The sequence below is a fragment of the Mugil cephalus genome, chromosome 2 (genome assembly GCF_022458985.1).
Source record: "Mugil cephalus isolate CIBA_MC_2020 chromosome 2, CIBA_Mcephalus_1.1, whole genome shotgun sequence".
In the NCBI taxonomy this organism is placed as follows: Eukaryota; Metazoa; Chordata; class Actinopteri; order Mugiliformes; family Mugilidae; genus Mugil; species Mugil cephalus.
Genome location: NC_061771.1, coordinates 11,193,903 through 11,210,615, shown reverse-complemented (window position 1 = coordinate 11,210,615; position 16,713 = coordinate 11,193,903). Strand labels below are relative to the sequence as shown.

The 16,713-nt window shown below is 38.7% G+C and overlaps 1 protein-coding gene across 2 annotated transcripts; it reads left to right on the top strand.

The window, feature by feature from the left end:
- The first annotated feature begins 2,730 nt into the window (after window positions 1–2,730).
- Window positions 2,731–14,415, top strand: LOC125000972. 2 transcript variants are annotated; one of them, XM_047576793.1, is made up of 6 exons: window positions 2,731–2,901; window positions 9,526–9,924; window positions 10,262–10,393; window positions 11,742–11,792; window positions 13,086–13,151; window positions 13,265–14,415. In XM_047576793.1, exons 1-6 carry the CDS (start codon window positions 2,850–2,852, stop codon window positions 13,333–13,335), a joined length of 771 nt encoding a protein of 256 aa, XP_047432749.1. In that variant the 5' UTR covers window positions 2,731–2,849; the 3' UTR covers window positions 13,336–14,415. The 2 variants fall into 2 exon arrangements, with proteins under 2 accessions (XP_047432749.1, XP_047432759.1); XM_047576803.1 differs by having other exon boundaries at window positions 2,742–2,901; window positions 9,529–9,924.
- Window positions 14,416–16,713: the final 2,298 nt, after the last annotated feature.

Below are 16,713 nucleotides of genomic sequence, written 5' to 3'. Positions count from 1 at the left end.
CGGTGTATGGTAACTAAATAAATGAGAAGCGTGTGCCACGTAACTCTGCGCTGGATTCACAGTCCTACTTTACATCAATAATCCACTCTTAGCCAGCTACAGGCATTCTCACGAGTAAGACACGTTCGGGCTTTTGGACAGCAGTGAATTGTTTCTACGTTAGGTGGTCTGCTAACGTTACATTAGAAAAAATACATGATAATATATTACATTATATATATATATCTATACATACAGTATATATAAACATAAGCTTTACTCCCTAATTGGAAATGAATAAATCTCGTCAGATCTGAGAGGTATTGACAATAACAGGTTGAGAATGACATTAATAATATCAGTAACAAAGAATAGTTTGATCTACAATTCATCTGGTCCGTAAGTAATGCTAATTATTTGTAAAGCTATTAATAATCAACCAATAAAAGATAATAATTATTAATAACAGAATTGCGTATGAATGTATTGAAAATGTTAAAAATAAACATAGTCAGTGTAGATGGATGTGTGTATGCAGGTGAGAATATAAAAGAAGGTAATCTTTGTTTTATGTGTCGATTACCCTATGACAACTAGATTATTACTACTGATTTATTTTAAATGTTTGCAAAGGACTTATAATTGTTTTTATTGTGAATTCATTCCATTTGTTTCCTTTGTTTCCACAAAGCTTTTTGTGAAGATGAAATCATCCATTTTTCTTTCTTTCCTTTTTTCTCTTTTCTTTCTTCTTTTTTTTTGATCACAAAGAATTACTTAAATGTTGCCTTTTACTTGTGACTTGCGAAGCACAGACTTGAACCAGTGGTTCAAACAAACCTCTTGATGACAGGGATCTCCGTGCTACATGAAAGCGCCTCAGCGACTTCACATCATGAAGGAGTTAACTCACCTAGTTTATTTATTTATTTGTTTAAATCCACGCTGACTGAGTCCGGTCTAGCTGTAAAAAGTTCCAAAAAGATAGAAAAGTAGCCCACAGACAATACAAAAACGAGAAGGAAGAGATATTAATTTAAAACAATAAAAAACTGATTGAACTGAATGTCAAAGAATAAAAATGTAATAAAAAGACAGAAGAGCAAGCAACGGGACGCATGTTGATCTTGGAATGAGAGGCACAGACTTTGTCGTACATTAATATTTACTAAGACAGAGTCTTCAGTGTGGATCCTGTATCAAGTCTAAAGGACAGTTATACATTAAAGTCCAGCATTTACTGATACTATAATCAGCCAAATTGCACAATATACTGTAAACAAGCAGAGGTAAACAAAAGGATTTAATACGGTATTTAATAAAAAGAAAAGAGTTCCTCTATTAAAGAAGATTTTTAAGACCAGTAACCTCTTTCTTGCTGCAACACTTTGCTCTGTCAACCTAACGTTTGGCAACATATGTTCGTTCAATGATGTGTATGCAAACAATAAAATGTTAAAATCAATGGTAGAATATACTGGGAGCCAGTGAAGGGAGGTCTGCACGGGGAGAAGAGTGGTTTTGTTTACTCGTTCCTGTTAAAAGATGAGCTGCAGTGATCTGGCTAACGCTAACGTTCAGGGCAGTTCATCATCGGAGTGTCTGCAGACACAATCAAAAACACGCTACACACTACAGGCCAAACGCTTGGAAGCAGCTTCAAGTTTCTGCTCACGATGCCCCTTTAAAAAAACGGCACGAGTCCTATGTATTCTGGGATGTATTTGCTGCATGATCGGACTTTGCTTTTATTGATATGAACAGTTTTCCTCAGTTTACCTTCAGGTGTACATCGATGTTACCAGAACATTTCTGAGTAAATGTCAGCAAAAGAAAAGAAGGGCTTAGTTTTCTAGGGTCGAGAAGATTCGCAAGAGTCACAACTAGAGTGTAAAAGTAAAAAAACAAAACAAACAAAAAAAAAATTCCAGTTTGCGTTATTCACTTTTGTCTCACTTGTGTCCCTTGTGCCTCGTACATGCCATGCTGCTGTTACTTTGAAGAAAGAAAAACTCAAATACCTGATAATTACAGTGAAAATGTCTTCTGATAAGTTGCTCTCTATATATAAAAAAAAAAATCTGGTTTATTTTGATGCAAAGTAAACCAATGAAACTATGATCTTTTACGTACAAATCTGATGTCACTTCCAAACTTTTAGCCTGTAGAGTGGATAAACCATTAATTATCATTTTAATGGTCGGACTGACAGGGTTTTTTTTTGGTTTGTTTTTTTCCGGTAAATGCGTCTCAGTAGCGTAGTATGAAAACTGAAACTGGAAAATAAATACAAAAAGAATTAATCCTAGAATCCAGTCATTGCATGAAAAAACATTCCAGTACTAGTACTTTGAAAAATGCAAAAAAAAAAAAACAAAAAAAAAACCCTAAAACAAACAAACAAATAAACTCGGCTACGGGCAATTGTGTTTGTGGTGGTGGGGGGAAGCAAGTAGCAAGTGTATGATTTGTCATTAAACACATACACAAGTGTATGCAGCTATGCAAAAAAAGGTTGAAAGGTGGATTTAGTCTTGAGTCACACAACCTCTTCCTTGTACCTCCTCCTCCTCCTTCCTCTCTTCTTATCATTGTTTGCCTCGCTTCACCCCGCTCACTTTGAAGGGAGGAAATTTGCAGTTTTGCACGAGCAGCAGCAGCAGCGGCGGCGGCAGCAGCAGTTCAGGGATGAAGTGATTCACTGTATGGAGAAAAGTCGGGCGGGGGGTGGGGCTATACGGGGTGGTTACACCTCTGCACGGTTTCCTCTCACATCAGTTTTTCTGTTGTTGGCGTCTTGACATGATTTGTGTCATCGGCTCTTTTGTCTGTCTGTCTTCTTCCCCTGCTTGTCTCACACTGATTCTGTGATGGACGCCGGCCTGGTTGTGATCTCAGCTCTTTTGCTTGTGACTTTTCCTGGTGAGTCTGCATTCATTCTGCCTAATACTGAATACTGACGGGTAGAGGGAGTGGGCAGTGGGAAGTTGGCCCCAACCACTAGGACACAAAGACATCCTGAACTAAACGAACTAACTAAGTCATATACACAACAAAGGAGATAAATGTTGGACGCGAGAATGTAATTGTTAATACGATGAGGTGTCTATTTTGTACGAGAGCTTACATGACAATCCTATTCTAGGGGGAGTTTAGAGACAACTGTGGACTAATGGTCAGGGAAGCATCCTTGGGACTGCAGGGTCACTGGTTTAAATCCCTACTGGTCTATGTCCTCAGGGAACTTAAGCTCTGAAACTCTACCTTCACCAGAACCTTTCAAACTAAAGTCGATCTCCTATAGAAATGCAGCCACAGTTCTGCAAATGACTGTCTTAATTCAGTGACAGTTCGGACTGGTCCACCTGGTCCATCTCGTCTTTATATTAGGTGAGTAAGACTGGAGTAACCTCACGTACTGTAGCTGTACTGTCATTTCCCCATTCCTGGCAACATGCAAAACCAGAAGAAGGAGAAGGAGAAGAAGCTCCTTCACACCCTAAGTTCGGGTCAAATTGATAGAAAAGTCTTAAAAACTCATTCAAAACTGTCTCACCATGCTCCTCAGCGGAACCAGAGCGACAGAGCACATCGTACGTGCTCCCCAAACGTAGAATACGTACTTTCACACTTCTTTGTAAATAGTTTAATGAGGAGATCAATGGTGACAGAGGAAAGGCCGTGTTATGACCGTCATTAGCATAGCACGAAAAGCGCAGGAACCCGGATTCAGGTCCGTGAGATCACGTCTACCTTCATCTCCTTTCGCTTACATGCATCAGAACAGACTTCCTTCCTCTAGCATTGAACTAGACAGCAATGGAAGACGAGACAATAAAAGAAATCTAACACACGGGGGGGAAACGCTCACATTCTGAAATCTGTTTGTAGAACGTAAGTGTAGATCTCTGCAGAGGAGGACCAGATAAAAAAAAAACATCTAGAAAAACGACTCCAGTTTAGGTTGAAAGGCTTGGGATGAAAACTGTGTTGATGCGTTCCTGTTATCACCACACATGCACCGTGGACTCAGTATGGACAAGACAGAATAAACCTGAGTGTTTTGTGGGTTTGACAGAAAAGCGTAAGAACCACTGAGCTACTGTGATGTGTTGTGTAGTATGAGAAATGTTGCACACCCACAGTGCAAAAAGCTCTCTGTGATAGACCCCAAGGCTTCACAAATCACACTTTTTTGTTGCACTTTTTTTTTTCATTTGTTTTCTCATTTCCTGCCACACACACACACAAAAAAAAAAACACATTTGCAAGGCATCCTTATTTATCCATCATGTTTAGACACAGAGTCATGTCAAACGGGCCTTTACGGGCAAAGAGAGTAAGAACGACGTTCAAAAGTGATGGGTTTATCGAGGACGGAATAAAATCCGCCAGCCAGTCAACACGAGCAGCACTTCAGCTGGTTTTAAGATAGACATTTACTAGAACGGAAAAAACGGATCATGTGAAATACGTGATGCGAAATAAAATACAGGCAAACGTACGAGGAAGATCAAAGACATGGAATAAGTTTTTTTTATTAGTATTATTCAGATCTGAAAGAACTCGTCCTCTGACTCATTGTTTAGGCAGTTTAGTCGATGCACTGCAGTTCTGGAGGGAGTTTAGAAAATCTTCCGTCTTTGGATATTTTTATTTGCTTCACTTGATGTTTGGACGACTGTTTTGCATTTTCACTCGTTTGGAGTTCAAACGACACGAGCATTTTTGTTTTGTTGTTTCACTCCGTCTGTGTACATCCGCATAATAATAACTACTGATGCCTCGTGGAAATTCTTTCTCTGCGTTTAACTCATCCACGTATTGACACAGCAGAGTAAGCTTGTAAGCTTGGAGCAGTGGACTATCACTAGTGGGACTAGTGGGACGGGTTTGGGCCCTGGGTGCTTACTCGAGTCACCTCAGCCGTGGACGTGTGAACCTATGACCTTACGGGCCAAAGGCTGCTTTTCTCATTAGTACCCCGCAACTCTTTATCTACACCAGTGGTGTCAAGCTCATTTTAGTTCGGGGGCCACATACAGTCTAATTTGATCTCAAACGGGTCGGACCAGTAAAACAATAACATAATAACTCATAAATAACAATTCAGACTTTTCCCATGTTTCGTAGTGCAAAGTAGAACAATTTAATTAGGAGACTGTTTACATTTAATGAACTAATCTTCAAAAAAGAATTCTTAAAAATAAGTGTGTAAATAAGTGGCCTTTTGCTGTCTATTGTTCGGTCCTGGGTGTCGTTCTCCGTCCACTTCTCTGACTAAGACAGTGGACAAATTAGGGCTAGCAGTAATTTTCACTGAAGCGTTACAGTCTTCTATGTAATTTTCACTCTTTGCAAATTCATGCTGCGGACCAGGTCAGACCCTCTGCTGACCCATTTTTGGCCCGTGACCCGTATGTTTGGCACCTGTGATCTACACTGTCGCCCATGAAGTTGAAATCATTTAGATTTCTGATACATTTCTCTATTTAGTCGTATTTATACACATCAGTTATATGATTGGAAGAGACTGATCAATGAAGTTGTGAGAAGATGTACACGTCCAGAATAAATCACATAGTCACAATCATTCCAGGAGAAGAGGGAACAAAATACTTTATTCCATCTTTATGGTCAACAGTGCATATTTACCTGTTAACCAGCTGCGCTTACACTCCCACTAACCACTATCAGCATGTTAAGGATGGACGTATACTGTATTACTTTTTGGGATATTGCGCATTTTTGTTACACAACTTTCCAAATATCACCAGGACCCTGATGCTGGAGTCAAAAAAAAAATAAGAGGAGAACAAGAGTGGTCATTACACTGCTCAAACGTAATATCTTCTGGTGAACGTAATATAATATAAAGACATAAAGGTTTTATTTTAAGTTTGTTTTCTCCTCAAATATATATAATCTTGTTAAGCGCTAGATGCACTCTGCGATTAGACTATTTCACTGTAGGTACATATGGGAATTGAATTTATAATCAGTATTTTTTTTTAAAAAAATCCGCTTATATATATATATATATGTATTGACATTTGTTGTTATATTATTATTATTAATAACAATAATAATAATAATAAATGTTTATTACATTTTTTGTCTAGTTTGAAGATATTAACTCCTAAATCTCAGTTCTTATTTAAAATTATATTTAGAGTTGCTTAATCAATCTTTCAATGAAAATAGGAAAACCAATAAACTAGGTCTGTTTTAGCAGCCAGTGAAAGAAGAAGGATCTAATGGAGGCCTCGGGCAGTGCTTCCTGAGTCACTACGAAGATTCATGTAATGAAGCGACTAAGAACTTAGGTCAAAATTCTGGAAAGCAGGCAGACTGCACACTGAGTATCTATGTTTAATTTTTTATTCACTGATTGAACTTTGCAAAAAACTGAATAATAAAAAAAAAAACAGCATTAATTTAGAACATGTGACACTGAAAATACACTTATAGTGTATTTAAAGTAAGTGTGCAAGTCACAGAACACAGTTTAAAATTTCACCCTGATGACTCTCGTATTAATAAAAGTCAAATAAGCTTTTACTTAGAAAAACACACCTGGACCAGCTCGACAAATATGTGAAAAATAGTCAAATGAGTGCCTGGTGCTGCACAGCAAGAAAAAAAAACATTCATATTCCTAGATTGTGTTATTTATTATTTGTCATAAGCAGAATTCAAACTGTGAGTAGAGCATCTCTCTGAGGCGTGTCACCTCCTACAGAGTCCGTCAGACAGCGCGTCTTGTTCAGTGTTTGGAGCTGACAAACATTTCCCATCTTATCATTGTGCAGCTTTAAAAACATTCTGTTCACCCGTTTATTGATCGCTGACAAGCACTTACATGTGCATAAATGACATCTCTTTAGAAACATTTCTCTCTCACAAATTGTGCTTTTTTAGTGTGAGTTGTTTTCCAGGTATAAAGAACTGACCCCGTAACTCTAAAGTCTGATTATTTATTCACTGAGGATTTTTTAAAAAACACTGCAGGCTTAGATCAGCATTTTCAGCATTGTAACAGCTGCCAGGGTGATAACAAGTAACACTGATCTGAGGACGAAAACAGTTTGTGTCTTGTTGTGTTGGGGTCACTTTTGCGTTGTTCTCGTGCGTTACGAATTACTGGTGTTTGGTAGATCTGTTTTACACCAAACCATGATTATTAACACAAAAGCGATATGTTACACAATTACATATTAAACTACGACTACAAAAAACTCAACTATAAATTTTTTATTTTTTTATTTTTGTCTCTTCTTTAATAGTAATAGTTGTGTTGGGTTGATATCTCTCCTACACTGAACACATTTAAAGCTACAGCTTTTTCAGATGTATGAACTTTTTATTTGACATACTGAAAGGAATGTAATTCAAATACAAAATACTTTTTTTTCATCGTTGTGTTTGTTCAGTGTGTGTACGTTCTCAAATATATAGTTACGAAAATGAGCTAAAAAAACGTCAACTAAAAACAAACAAAAAAAAAATAGGGAGAACTTCACAAAACTGACTGCTGACCACAAGAAAAACAACAACAAAAAAAGAAAAAAAAGAGATTCAAAAACAAACACACTCTTCCCCACAGTGGTGTCGAGTCGTGGGGATAGTTTCAGGTATGTGTGCGGAGGCTTTGAAATCTGCTCCGCTGAAACTTGCCACCACCCCCACAGAGCGGCGCTGAATAGGAATGGGTTTGTGGTGTTCAGAAAATGAAAAAGTGACATTTGAAAAGCTCTCAGAGAAAAACTTGTGCTTTCACCGGGGAACCGCCGTTTCACCGTTTTGTAAGAAAACAGCTTCTACTTAAAACACGGATTATCTCTGTGGCTCCACACCACAGCGCACGTAAGATCGGGTTCTGTGTTATACTGAGTGAAGTGAAAGAGGGGAATGGACACAATTAAACACATCTGCAAGATAAACAAAACAATGGCTGAGTTATTAAGACACATTGTACGGGTTAAACCGTGATTATCTGTCATAAAGCATGACACTCACTGCCCTACACTGACTGCCGGTTTTGCTGTTTGTACATTTCTAACCCTGTTTGACGGGAACAGTACAACTGTATATATCCAATGCGTATTGTGTTGTTCTCACCAGTAGATGAGAGCAATGATTATCATTCCATTGTCAGATATGTAGATGTTTTCTGTAATGACGCTTACATTTTCTTTCATGGTAAACTGAGTGTTATGCTTCCCTCCATCATTGACTGGTCACACTCCCGACACAGATAGCCGTCGTGATTTCCTCTGCCAAATCAGAGTTGTTTCACTTATTAAAATTCACTATTTATAAACTAAATTGTTACCTAGACCTGAGCTTGTCAGTACTGTACGACCTGAAAATGTTACAGTCATAATGTGAAACACGATGCTGCATTTGTCAGCTGCGTGTAATGTCCTCTGCCAGTAAGTAGTGTTCACTTTTGAGAAATGCGCCTCTGGACTACTGCCGCTCACACTTAGGTAGTCTACCTTCTTCTTTTTTTTTTTTTACTTCTCGTACCCTCCTGTAATAATTATAACAAAGTATGATCGTGAAGCCTTTGTGAAGAAATATATTGTTAATTCTTGTGCAGGCCCTGACAAATACGTTCAGTATATATTTATACACACTATGTCCAGTACAGTTTCGTAGAATGTATTTCCAAATAAAAAATGCGAGGCGGCATACCAACTTTAAAAACTTTATCCGTTCTTTAGGGAACTGAGATGAGGAAATGAACATCTTTGAGAAGGGATCGACGTAAAACGTAAAAATACGTAAAAACGATTTTCTTTCATCCTTACTATGCACACAACAACATAATAATTATTAAAGCAGAATTTAGGTTTAAACACAGAATTTAGGTTAAAAAAACTAAATATATTTCATAAAAGGTCTTATATAAACCTTTTATAAACCATTCCTCATAGTACGTTGTTAAAAATGAGAATAATCAAGCTTTCACTCACACGGATCTAATAAACACATTAGCGGTTTCAAGCCATATAGCTAGCTTTAGTAGGGTCGACGGATATTACTTCTAAAATGAGTGGACTGAATAAATCAAATAAATTAGTTTCAAGTTGTCTAAAATATTAAATCTATTTATCTTTGCATCAAATCATAAAATTATGTTACTATACTTATTTTACTTGAGTACATTGAGGACGTTTAAACGCACGTACTGTATCTGCACTTTCTGTTCCACACATTGCAGGAACGGCTACGTTGGTTTTGATACATTTTCAGAGGATTTATCAATCAGTTTTATTTTGAACCGCTGTCCGCTGTCATCCCAATGTCAGTACCTCCGGGGGCACAACTGGATTTAAATTACTCAGAGAACCGTCTTCTGCTGTGAAAGACAAAAAGGCTCTAATGAGACGTCAAGATGTGTTTTGTTTTCATTTTCATTGTATGTTGCAGACTCATCAGTTGATGAACAAGACTAACACTCTTCACAGATTTGCAGGTTATTTTTGACCAGCGTGATCATCCATCTGTTTTCCATAATAACTGATGTCTGTCCCCTAGAAGCAGCAACGACAACACCAGGGAGTAACTCCACTGCGACTGCGGGGCCCAGTACCACCCTGAGTACCACTGCAAGGACCACTAAATTGACCAAACGTCCCCCCACACCCACAATATTTCCACCTCTCCTGGGACTCTTCATAGTCATCTGGACAAAACAGTGTGAAGGGAATGTGCACATAGTCATGAATTTTCCCTACAATTACACCCCCCCCTTAGCTGTTTGTTACAGTCGGGAGATAAAGGCTAGGCAGAAAAATTTTGAAAAGTATTTTTATCAAAAAAAGAAAGGCTGTAATGACCCACTGGAGTTTGGCAAAGGCGAAGAAATGGAGGGATATGACATAGACATGGGACAACGCAGCTATCGGTGCAATGTACTGACAGTCAAATCCACAGGTAAGTCTACCATCTGTGTGCGTTACTGCTCTTCTGTGGATGTGTGTGTGAGTCAATTTCATGTCCTGTTGTGGTTTGACATTTTAGAATCAGCAGTCTGTGATGCTCTGTATAATAGTAGGTGAGGTGTTATTTAAAGATACACTAATGCTGCAAAAAAAAAAAAAAAAAATCTGGGTCATGTTGGAGCACTGTCTAAATAAGTATGGCTATAATTAGCAAATTTCTAATTGTAAATGGGTGACGGGTTCAGTGACGGTTTTAGAAACTAATCTATCTATCTATCTATCTATCTATCTATCTATCTATCTATCTATCTATCTATCTATCTTTACAGTTGAGAAGCCCCCAGATCTTAAGGGGCAGCTGCACACCTACAAAGTTGTGACAGCTTTGCTCGCCTGTGTGCTGATTCTCCTTTTACTGATCCGGTTCACCAGACCCACCGTACAAGCTCTGCAGAGGAAACGTGAGTACATGCACACACACAGAGGATGAGAGAGAGCGAAAGAGCCAGTATGACACTGGCACATGATTCAAAATAAGTTTTAGCCCTGTGAGTAAAACAAACAAAAAATAAATAAATAAATAAAATTTAAAAAAGAAGAAGAAGAGGATAAAACAAAGAAAGGCTGACAATTAAATGTAAAGCTGCTATTCTAACCTTAACCATGGAGAACAGACATACGAATAAAAGGACCTCCACTAGCGTCACATTATTTAATTTGCTCTTTCTTTGACTCAGCTAGTTAACTAAGAGTTAGCAGTTTTGACCCCATGGACCACACACCGACGTGTGTCACGTATACATACAAGGCCATTTCCAGTTCCACTCCTAACCACGTTTAGTTTGAGTACCATTCACAGCTGAGAAATCACCACCAGCTGACCAGTTAGCTGTGGATGTAGTTCAACATAGCTAATTTGGACAGTACTTACTGCAATGCTAGTTAACTAACAGACTAAGCTAGCTGTCAATGCTAAGTTCTGGTTAGTCACTTAACCACAGGATGATGCTGGTCCACATTCACAGCATTACCTTAATGCTGCAGCTGAAAAACAGTCTACTGGTTTTCTTCTGGAGCCTCTCACTGTGTGACTGGTTGTAGAGGAAATGTCATTTCTCTAAATTAAAGAAGATGGAGGAGGTTACTTACTTAATGCAAGGTGATATTTATTAACAAGAACAACTAGGTTCAAAAATGCGACTTAAAAAAAAAAAGTCCCATTAGCCTCGTACCAAATTATCGATTTAGACTCTGACACCAGGTTAAGTGTCAGATATACCCTAGATATAAACTATATTTATCTCATTGTAACCACTGCAGAGCCAGCAGCAGATTTCATTAGGAATAACAGACCTTTGTCTAAATTTTGCAGCAAATCAAGTCGGCGCTATCTTAGATTGTGAGGTAAAATTTAGCGCCTCATAAACAACAATAATTCTAAATTTAAGTTACAGCTGTGAGTTTTCTACTCTACTCCAATTGCAAAAATGAAATATCGAGATCAAGTTTGCCTTGTCTTTGTTTCTCTTCTCTTCATATGAGCATTAAATCTGTCTGAAAATGTCTGTAAATAATTAATAATTAATAAATAAATTAAAAAAGACAAGTTTTTGATAGTTGATGAGGGCCAGTCTAGTCTTTTGAATTATTTTAATATTATGTGCCATCTTAACTCATGTCCACAGAAACACTATGACTTGTATTGTAGCAAGTAAAAAAATGTGTCATTTTGTCACCTATGAACACAACAACTTTCTACTGTGAAATAGCTGGCTGTATTGCTGACATGCATGTGTTGTTAATGTTCAGTATCAGATAAGAGGCAGAATCGCTGGATCGGGCCTACCCAGAGCCACAGTGGTGAGTCACGCATGTACTTTCTTTCTATAAATGTTGTGATCGTACACAGCAAATTGAGAAGAGTTGAGTTGTTGGTGTGTGTGTGTGTGTGAGTGCGAATGTGTCAGTGTTGACCCTGAGATAGGCTGGCGACCTGTCCAGGGTGTACCCCGCCTCTCGCCCGGTGCCAGCTGGGATAGACTCCAGTAACCACCAGGACCCTAGTGAGGATTAAGCGGAAAGGAAGATGAGATGAATTCTTGGTGTTAAACTAGACATACACTAGTAGAGTTAATTATACTCTGGGTAGAGTTAACCCATTATAATTAACTCTCAGTCCATAAATAGCTGTAGTCAAAACCGACTGTAAAAAGGAAGTGTCACTAAATCAAACCTCTAGGTGTAAATATTTAAATTTAACTTCTTACTCTAAACTCCCCCATTTAAGAATCCCCCCTCCTCCCCATTACTCTTCGGGCACCCAAAGTCATTTTGCAGCGGTGAGCCACGGAAACTTTACTCGTCGTGCTGTTACTAACCACCCAAACACCTGCTTAATGAGCTAGAGGTTAGCATGCATGCCTGGCCTCACTGTGACATGGAAAGTGAGCAATGGCGTTAAACGGTACGTTTGGTTTGTCGTTTTGTCTGAGTGAGACGAGTCATGCACTTTGCAACCATAGATATAAAACGTGATAAGATGATGCTAATTGTTCGGAGTTGCTAGCTAGCGTGCTACAGTGGTGCTAACGCTACACTGTGCCTTACTGTTGCATGTTCTAATATTTGTGGTGCAAGTTTGAAAATAAATGTTTTTGCACTGCCAAACATGACTACCTTTTTATTTTAGTAAAGTGTATTTTCCAAGTATTTTTTTGTAGGATTATATAAGAATTGTATTGACATCTTATAATTGTTGCGTAGTTCAAATGTTGTGTAGTTCAAAAACAGTCCTACTACATAAAAGTGTTACAAAACTACCACTGGTTGGTGTTAGGCAGTGTTAAATTTAACTACAAGAAGAGTCAAATGTAAAGGTACAAACACTCGAAAAAGTGTCAAGATCAACTCTTACGGTGTTAATTTGGTGGTGCTGATTTTACTGTGTACTCCACACTTTTCCACTGTCCAGACCCACATTCATCTGCTGCACTCTGCAGAAATAATCCATAACAAAATGTCATCATCCACGGCAGAACCGTACTCATAGATCGATTTGAAAATTGTTAAGTGTGGGTTTGCACATGGGATTTGTTGCAGGGAAGGGGACTCACACAAAAAATGATGTGTGTTATCTGTTTATGTCTCTGTTAGTGTCTTACCAGCGGGGGAAAACTGCTGTTGTAAACAATGATGGAGAGAACAGACTGTCTTACCCTGGTAATACACACAAAATTTTGTTTCATGAACTCCATACATATATATATATACACACACACACACAGACACATATATATGCTAAATGTGTTTTCTCTTCTGTGTTGTCAAATCAGCTCTGGAGCGCCTGGTAGTCAGTAACAGCAGAGAGCCTTCGTCAAACAGGAACAGCGGCTTCAGCTTCTGACATGCCTCTTCCCCTTCATCGTCATTCATGTCACGTGGCCTCCACATGTGCTTCTCTGCGTGCGACTGTTTCTCAATGATGTCGTAGACCACCGTGTGCAGCAATAACAGCAATGAAACGTTTCCAGAATTAGTGTCAGGACCTCGAAATGGACGCTGCTCCAAATCAGTCATTTGTGCTTCTCTAACAATTCTTTTGAAATGTTCCTTTTACAGAACAGTGTGTTTGTCCTTGCTGCTCTACTGTGGTTGTTCAATGTTCTCTAACCCTATTCACTTAGCTGTACAATGTGACATTCACCGCATATTCAAATTGTTCATGATAATGAAACTGCAGCAGCCATCCTTGGGCTAAGCCCTGAGATCCATCACATTTTTTTTGTAAATACTATCTTTATGGAACATGTCATGTTATATACATTGATAATGAATGGAGGCAAGGACTTGATGTTCTTCTCACAAGAATGTTCCCAAAAAAATTTATTTCAGCCATGATATAAATTTTCAAGGAGATCCCAAAATTTTTTTAGCCACTCTCATTTCGCAACTTGCTCTTGGAGTGGTCTTTATTGGTCGACCACTCTGTGGAGGGTAACAGTCGTCTTTAATCTCTATAATTTGTTCATAATCTATTTTTTTACAGATAACTTTTTTTGGTTGAATTGTTAACTCCAGCAGCAGGAGTTGGCTCATGTTCTTTCACTAAAATGCCACAGTACAAGCCAGTGTTTTAACATAACATCCAAAAGGAGCAACATAGAAAACACTTATTCTCATATATACGTGGTTTCACCACAGCTTTTCAGGTACTGTGTGTTTTTCACGTTTTAGTTTGGCCAGCAGTTCCCTCTTCTTCCAGTCTTTCTGTGAAGCAAGGTGTGTTACTGTAGAAACCTAAAATCCCTGTACATAAATACAAAAGATAATCAGCGATCAAACTGAGAAAAATTTTAAACAACATGTAAGAAAAACCTTACTAAAATGTCTTGATTGTATTATTGTTATTATTATTAACTATTCATATTATGAACTATATTGTTATTTGAATTTCAATAAAATGATGCAGCCAACTTGTCTTAGACCTGATGTGTTGTCTTTGAAGCAGTACAACAAAAACGCTGTTATTTGAAGACAGAAGGAGCAACAGAGCGAAAAGAGGAGGAAGGAGCGTGAGACGAAGGTGGTTACGGAGAGCAGAAATGTGGTTTCCTTTGCCGTTGACACCAACATCCTGTTTGTATTATTTCTGGCACGACGCGTATGACCTCTCTTTTACATTACACTTATCTTGTCTCACTCCTCCTTTTTAAGTCACGCATATTTTTACATTTTAACCTGAAATTAGTCCAAATCATAGCCCACAATTAAGTATGGAATTTGGAAGTTTCTTCTCCAGCCAACAAACCAAATCAAAATGCCCATCTTTACAGCAGAGCCTGCGTATCTTCGACGTGGAGTGAAAGCAACATTCAGCTGATCCAGCTCTCTTTTGGGCCATCCTCTGTTGACTGCAGTCTTCTAGCCCATCTGCCTGCTGGACTAACCTGTGTCCACTCATTCGGGACCAGTCTTCAGTTTACGTCTGTGGAGCAGCCCATGTTGTGGTGTTTGCCAGGCAGCTTCAGCCAGCCTGAACTCTGCTCAGGTTTATCATTTGAACTGTTTGTGTCCTGCTTTCCAGATATGAACCTCCTGTCTTGGCATTTTGTGCCCCTTGCTTTTTGCAGCCTGAACTTCTGAGTCCCGTGTTTGTTCCGGCATGGTCCTCATCCTGGGTTTGAGTCCTACTCAACATCACGGAAAGAACAGGCCACAACATGGACACAACAGGAGCACATCATCCCCACCCCTTTGTAACGCCGTCACCCTCCAAGGTAGTCTCCTCTGGCTCCAGGACGACAAAGCTCCTGGATCTGAAACCATCCTGCTGGAGCAGCTAACAGGCCCACAGTCCAGTCCAGAGTCTGGCCTCTACAACTCTAGTCTGTATCTGAGTCTTAAGATAAAAAACAACTAAGAATGTTTATCACTCTGCTGACGACGAAAATGTTGTCCAAGTGTAACGTTCTCCAACACCTAGGGCGAGGGGATTGGACCGCCCAGATCGAGCGCCTGGTCAACCAGACGATGGAGGGACTTGCTGCCTACGAAGACTTCTGCATGGACTTCAAGTACAACAAAAAGGTCTGCAAGGCAGTACTGAAAGACCTCGAACACATCCGTAGAAGCAGAAATCACCAAGACTTACTTACTTAGCTCACATCAAAGAGCTCTTCCACTAAGATGGAACAGAAAACTTGGTCCCGCATCTCATGCAAAGGTGTGTTTGATGGTGTGGCTTTTGGTGCTTGCATACTGGTAGCCATCTTTCTCCCACTGCTCATACCATGAAGCCACTCAGTTTCGTCCTTTTCGACTCTGAGCTTGATTTTATTCCACATATTAGAAACACCACAAAAATGGGATGCATTTCTTATGTCTGAAAAGCACTATATACATAAAGTTTGATTTTGAAGTTTGGCCCATCATGGCGGCCACAACAAACAACCACTAACATTAACCAGCTTTCAGTAATTTTTGTATTCATTGACCTTATTTTTTATTTTTTATCTCAGATGTTTACATTTCTAGTTTAGTGTTTAACTTGTTGCACTGTGAGTCTTAGAGCAGCCCAATTTCAATCCTCTATATGTGCTGCACACATGGAAGAATTGACAATAAAGCTGATTTTGACTTTTCTTTTTAGACAGAGACACAGACACGTAGATAGATAGATTATAATATATAGATATAAATTATACAAAACTATTTAACACTGCACCACTGTAGCAGTAGTACCACTTCACATTTACACTCTACACAGTTCATCCTAAACCATGTGCTACAATGTTAGATAACTCTGCCATTCATAAATTTAAAGCGGTTATTTAAGTGTATTTTAAGCAGTTCTCATTACTACATCTTATCTGGAATGTATGCTCTGTGCTATGAATAGAAGCTAGCTAGGGGAAGCTACCATCCAGTATCCAAGAAACATTTGGAATAAAATTAATTCAGAATCACTTCAGAATTAAAATTAAAACAGAATCACACCCCAACTTCAAACTACTCTCTGCTAATTTTCTCCTGAGAATGTGCAGACAGAGCATATCTTACTAGAGCTTGAAATAAATCTGTATCCCGACATACAGGTCAAAACAAGAAACACTCACTCTACTGAAACAGTGTTATGCAAATTAGGGTTAGTTATTACGACCTTACTGGAACCTGTGAGATAACTAAACATCGTGAAAAAACACTGAAATAAATACTGAAAGTATTTCACAAACTATATTGGGGTGAACTGAGAGTCATATCCAATGAAATATGACTTCCTTTA

Coding starts and splice junctions, on each gene's coding strand:
- LOC125000972 (XM_047576793.1), top strand. CDS start 2,850: ATGGACGCCGGCCTGGTTGTGATCTCAGCTCTTTTGCTTGTGACTTTT. Junction 9,925..10,261: donor ACTGACAGTCAAATCCACAG/GTAAGTCTACCA, acceptor CTATCTTTACAG/TTGAGAAGCCCCCAGATCTT. Junction 10,394..11,741: donor ACAAGCTCTGCAGAGGAAAC/GTGAGTACATGC, acceptor GTTAATGTTCAG/TATCAGATAAGAGGCAGAAT.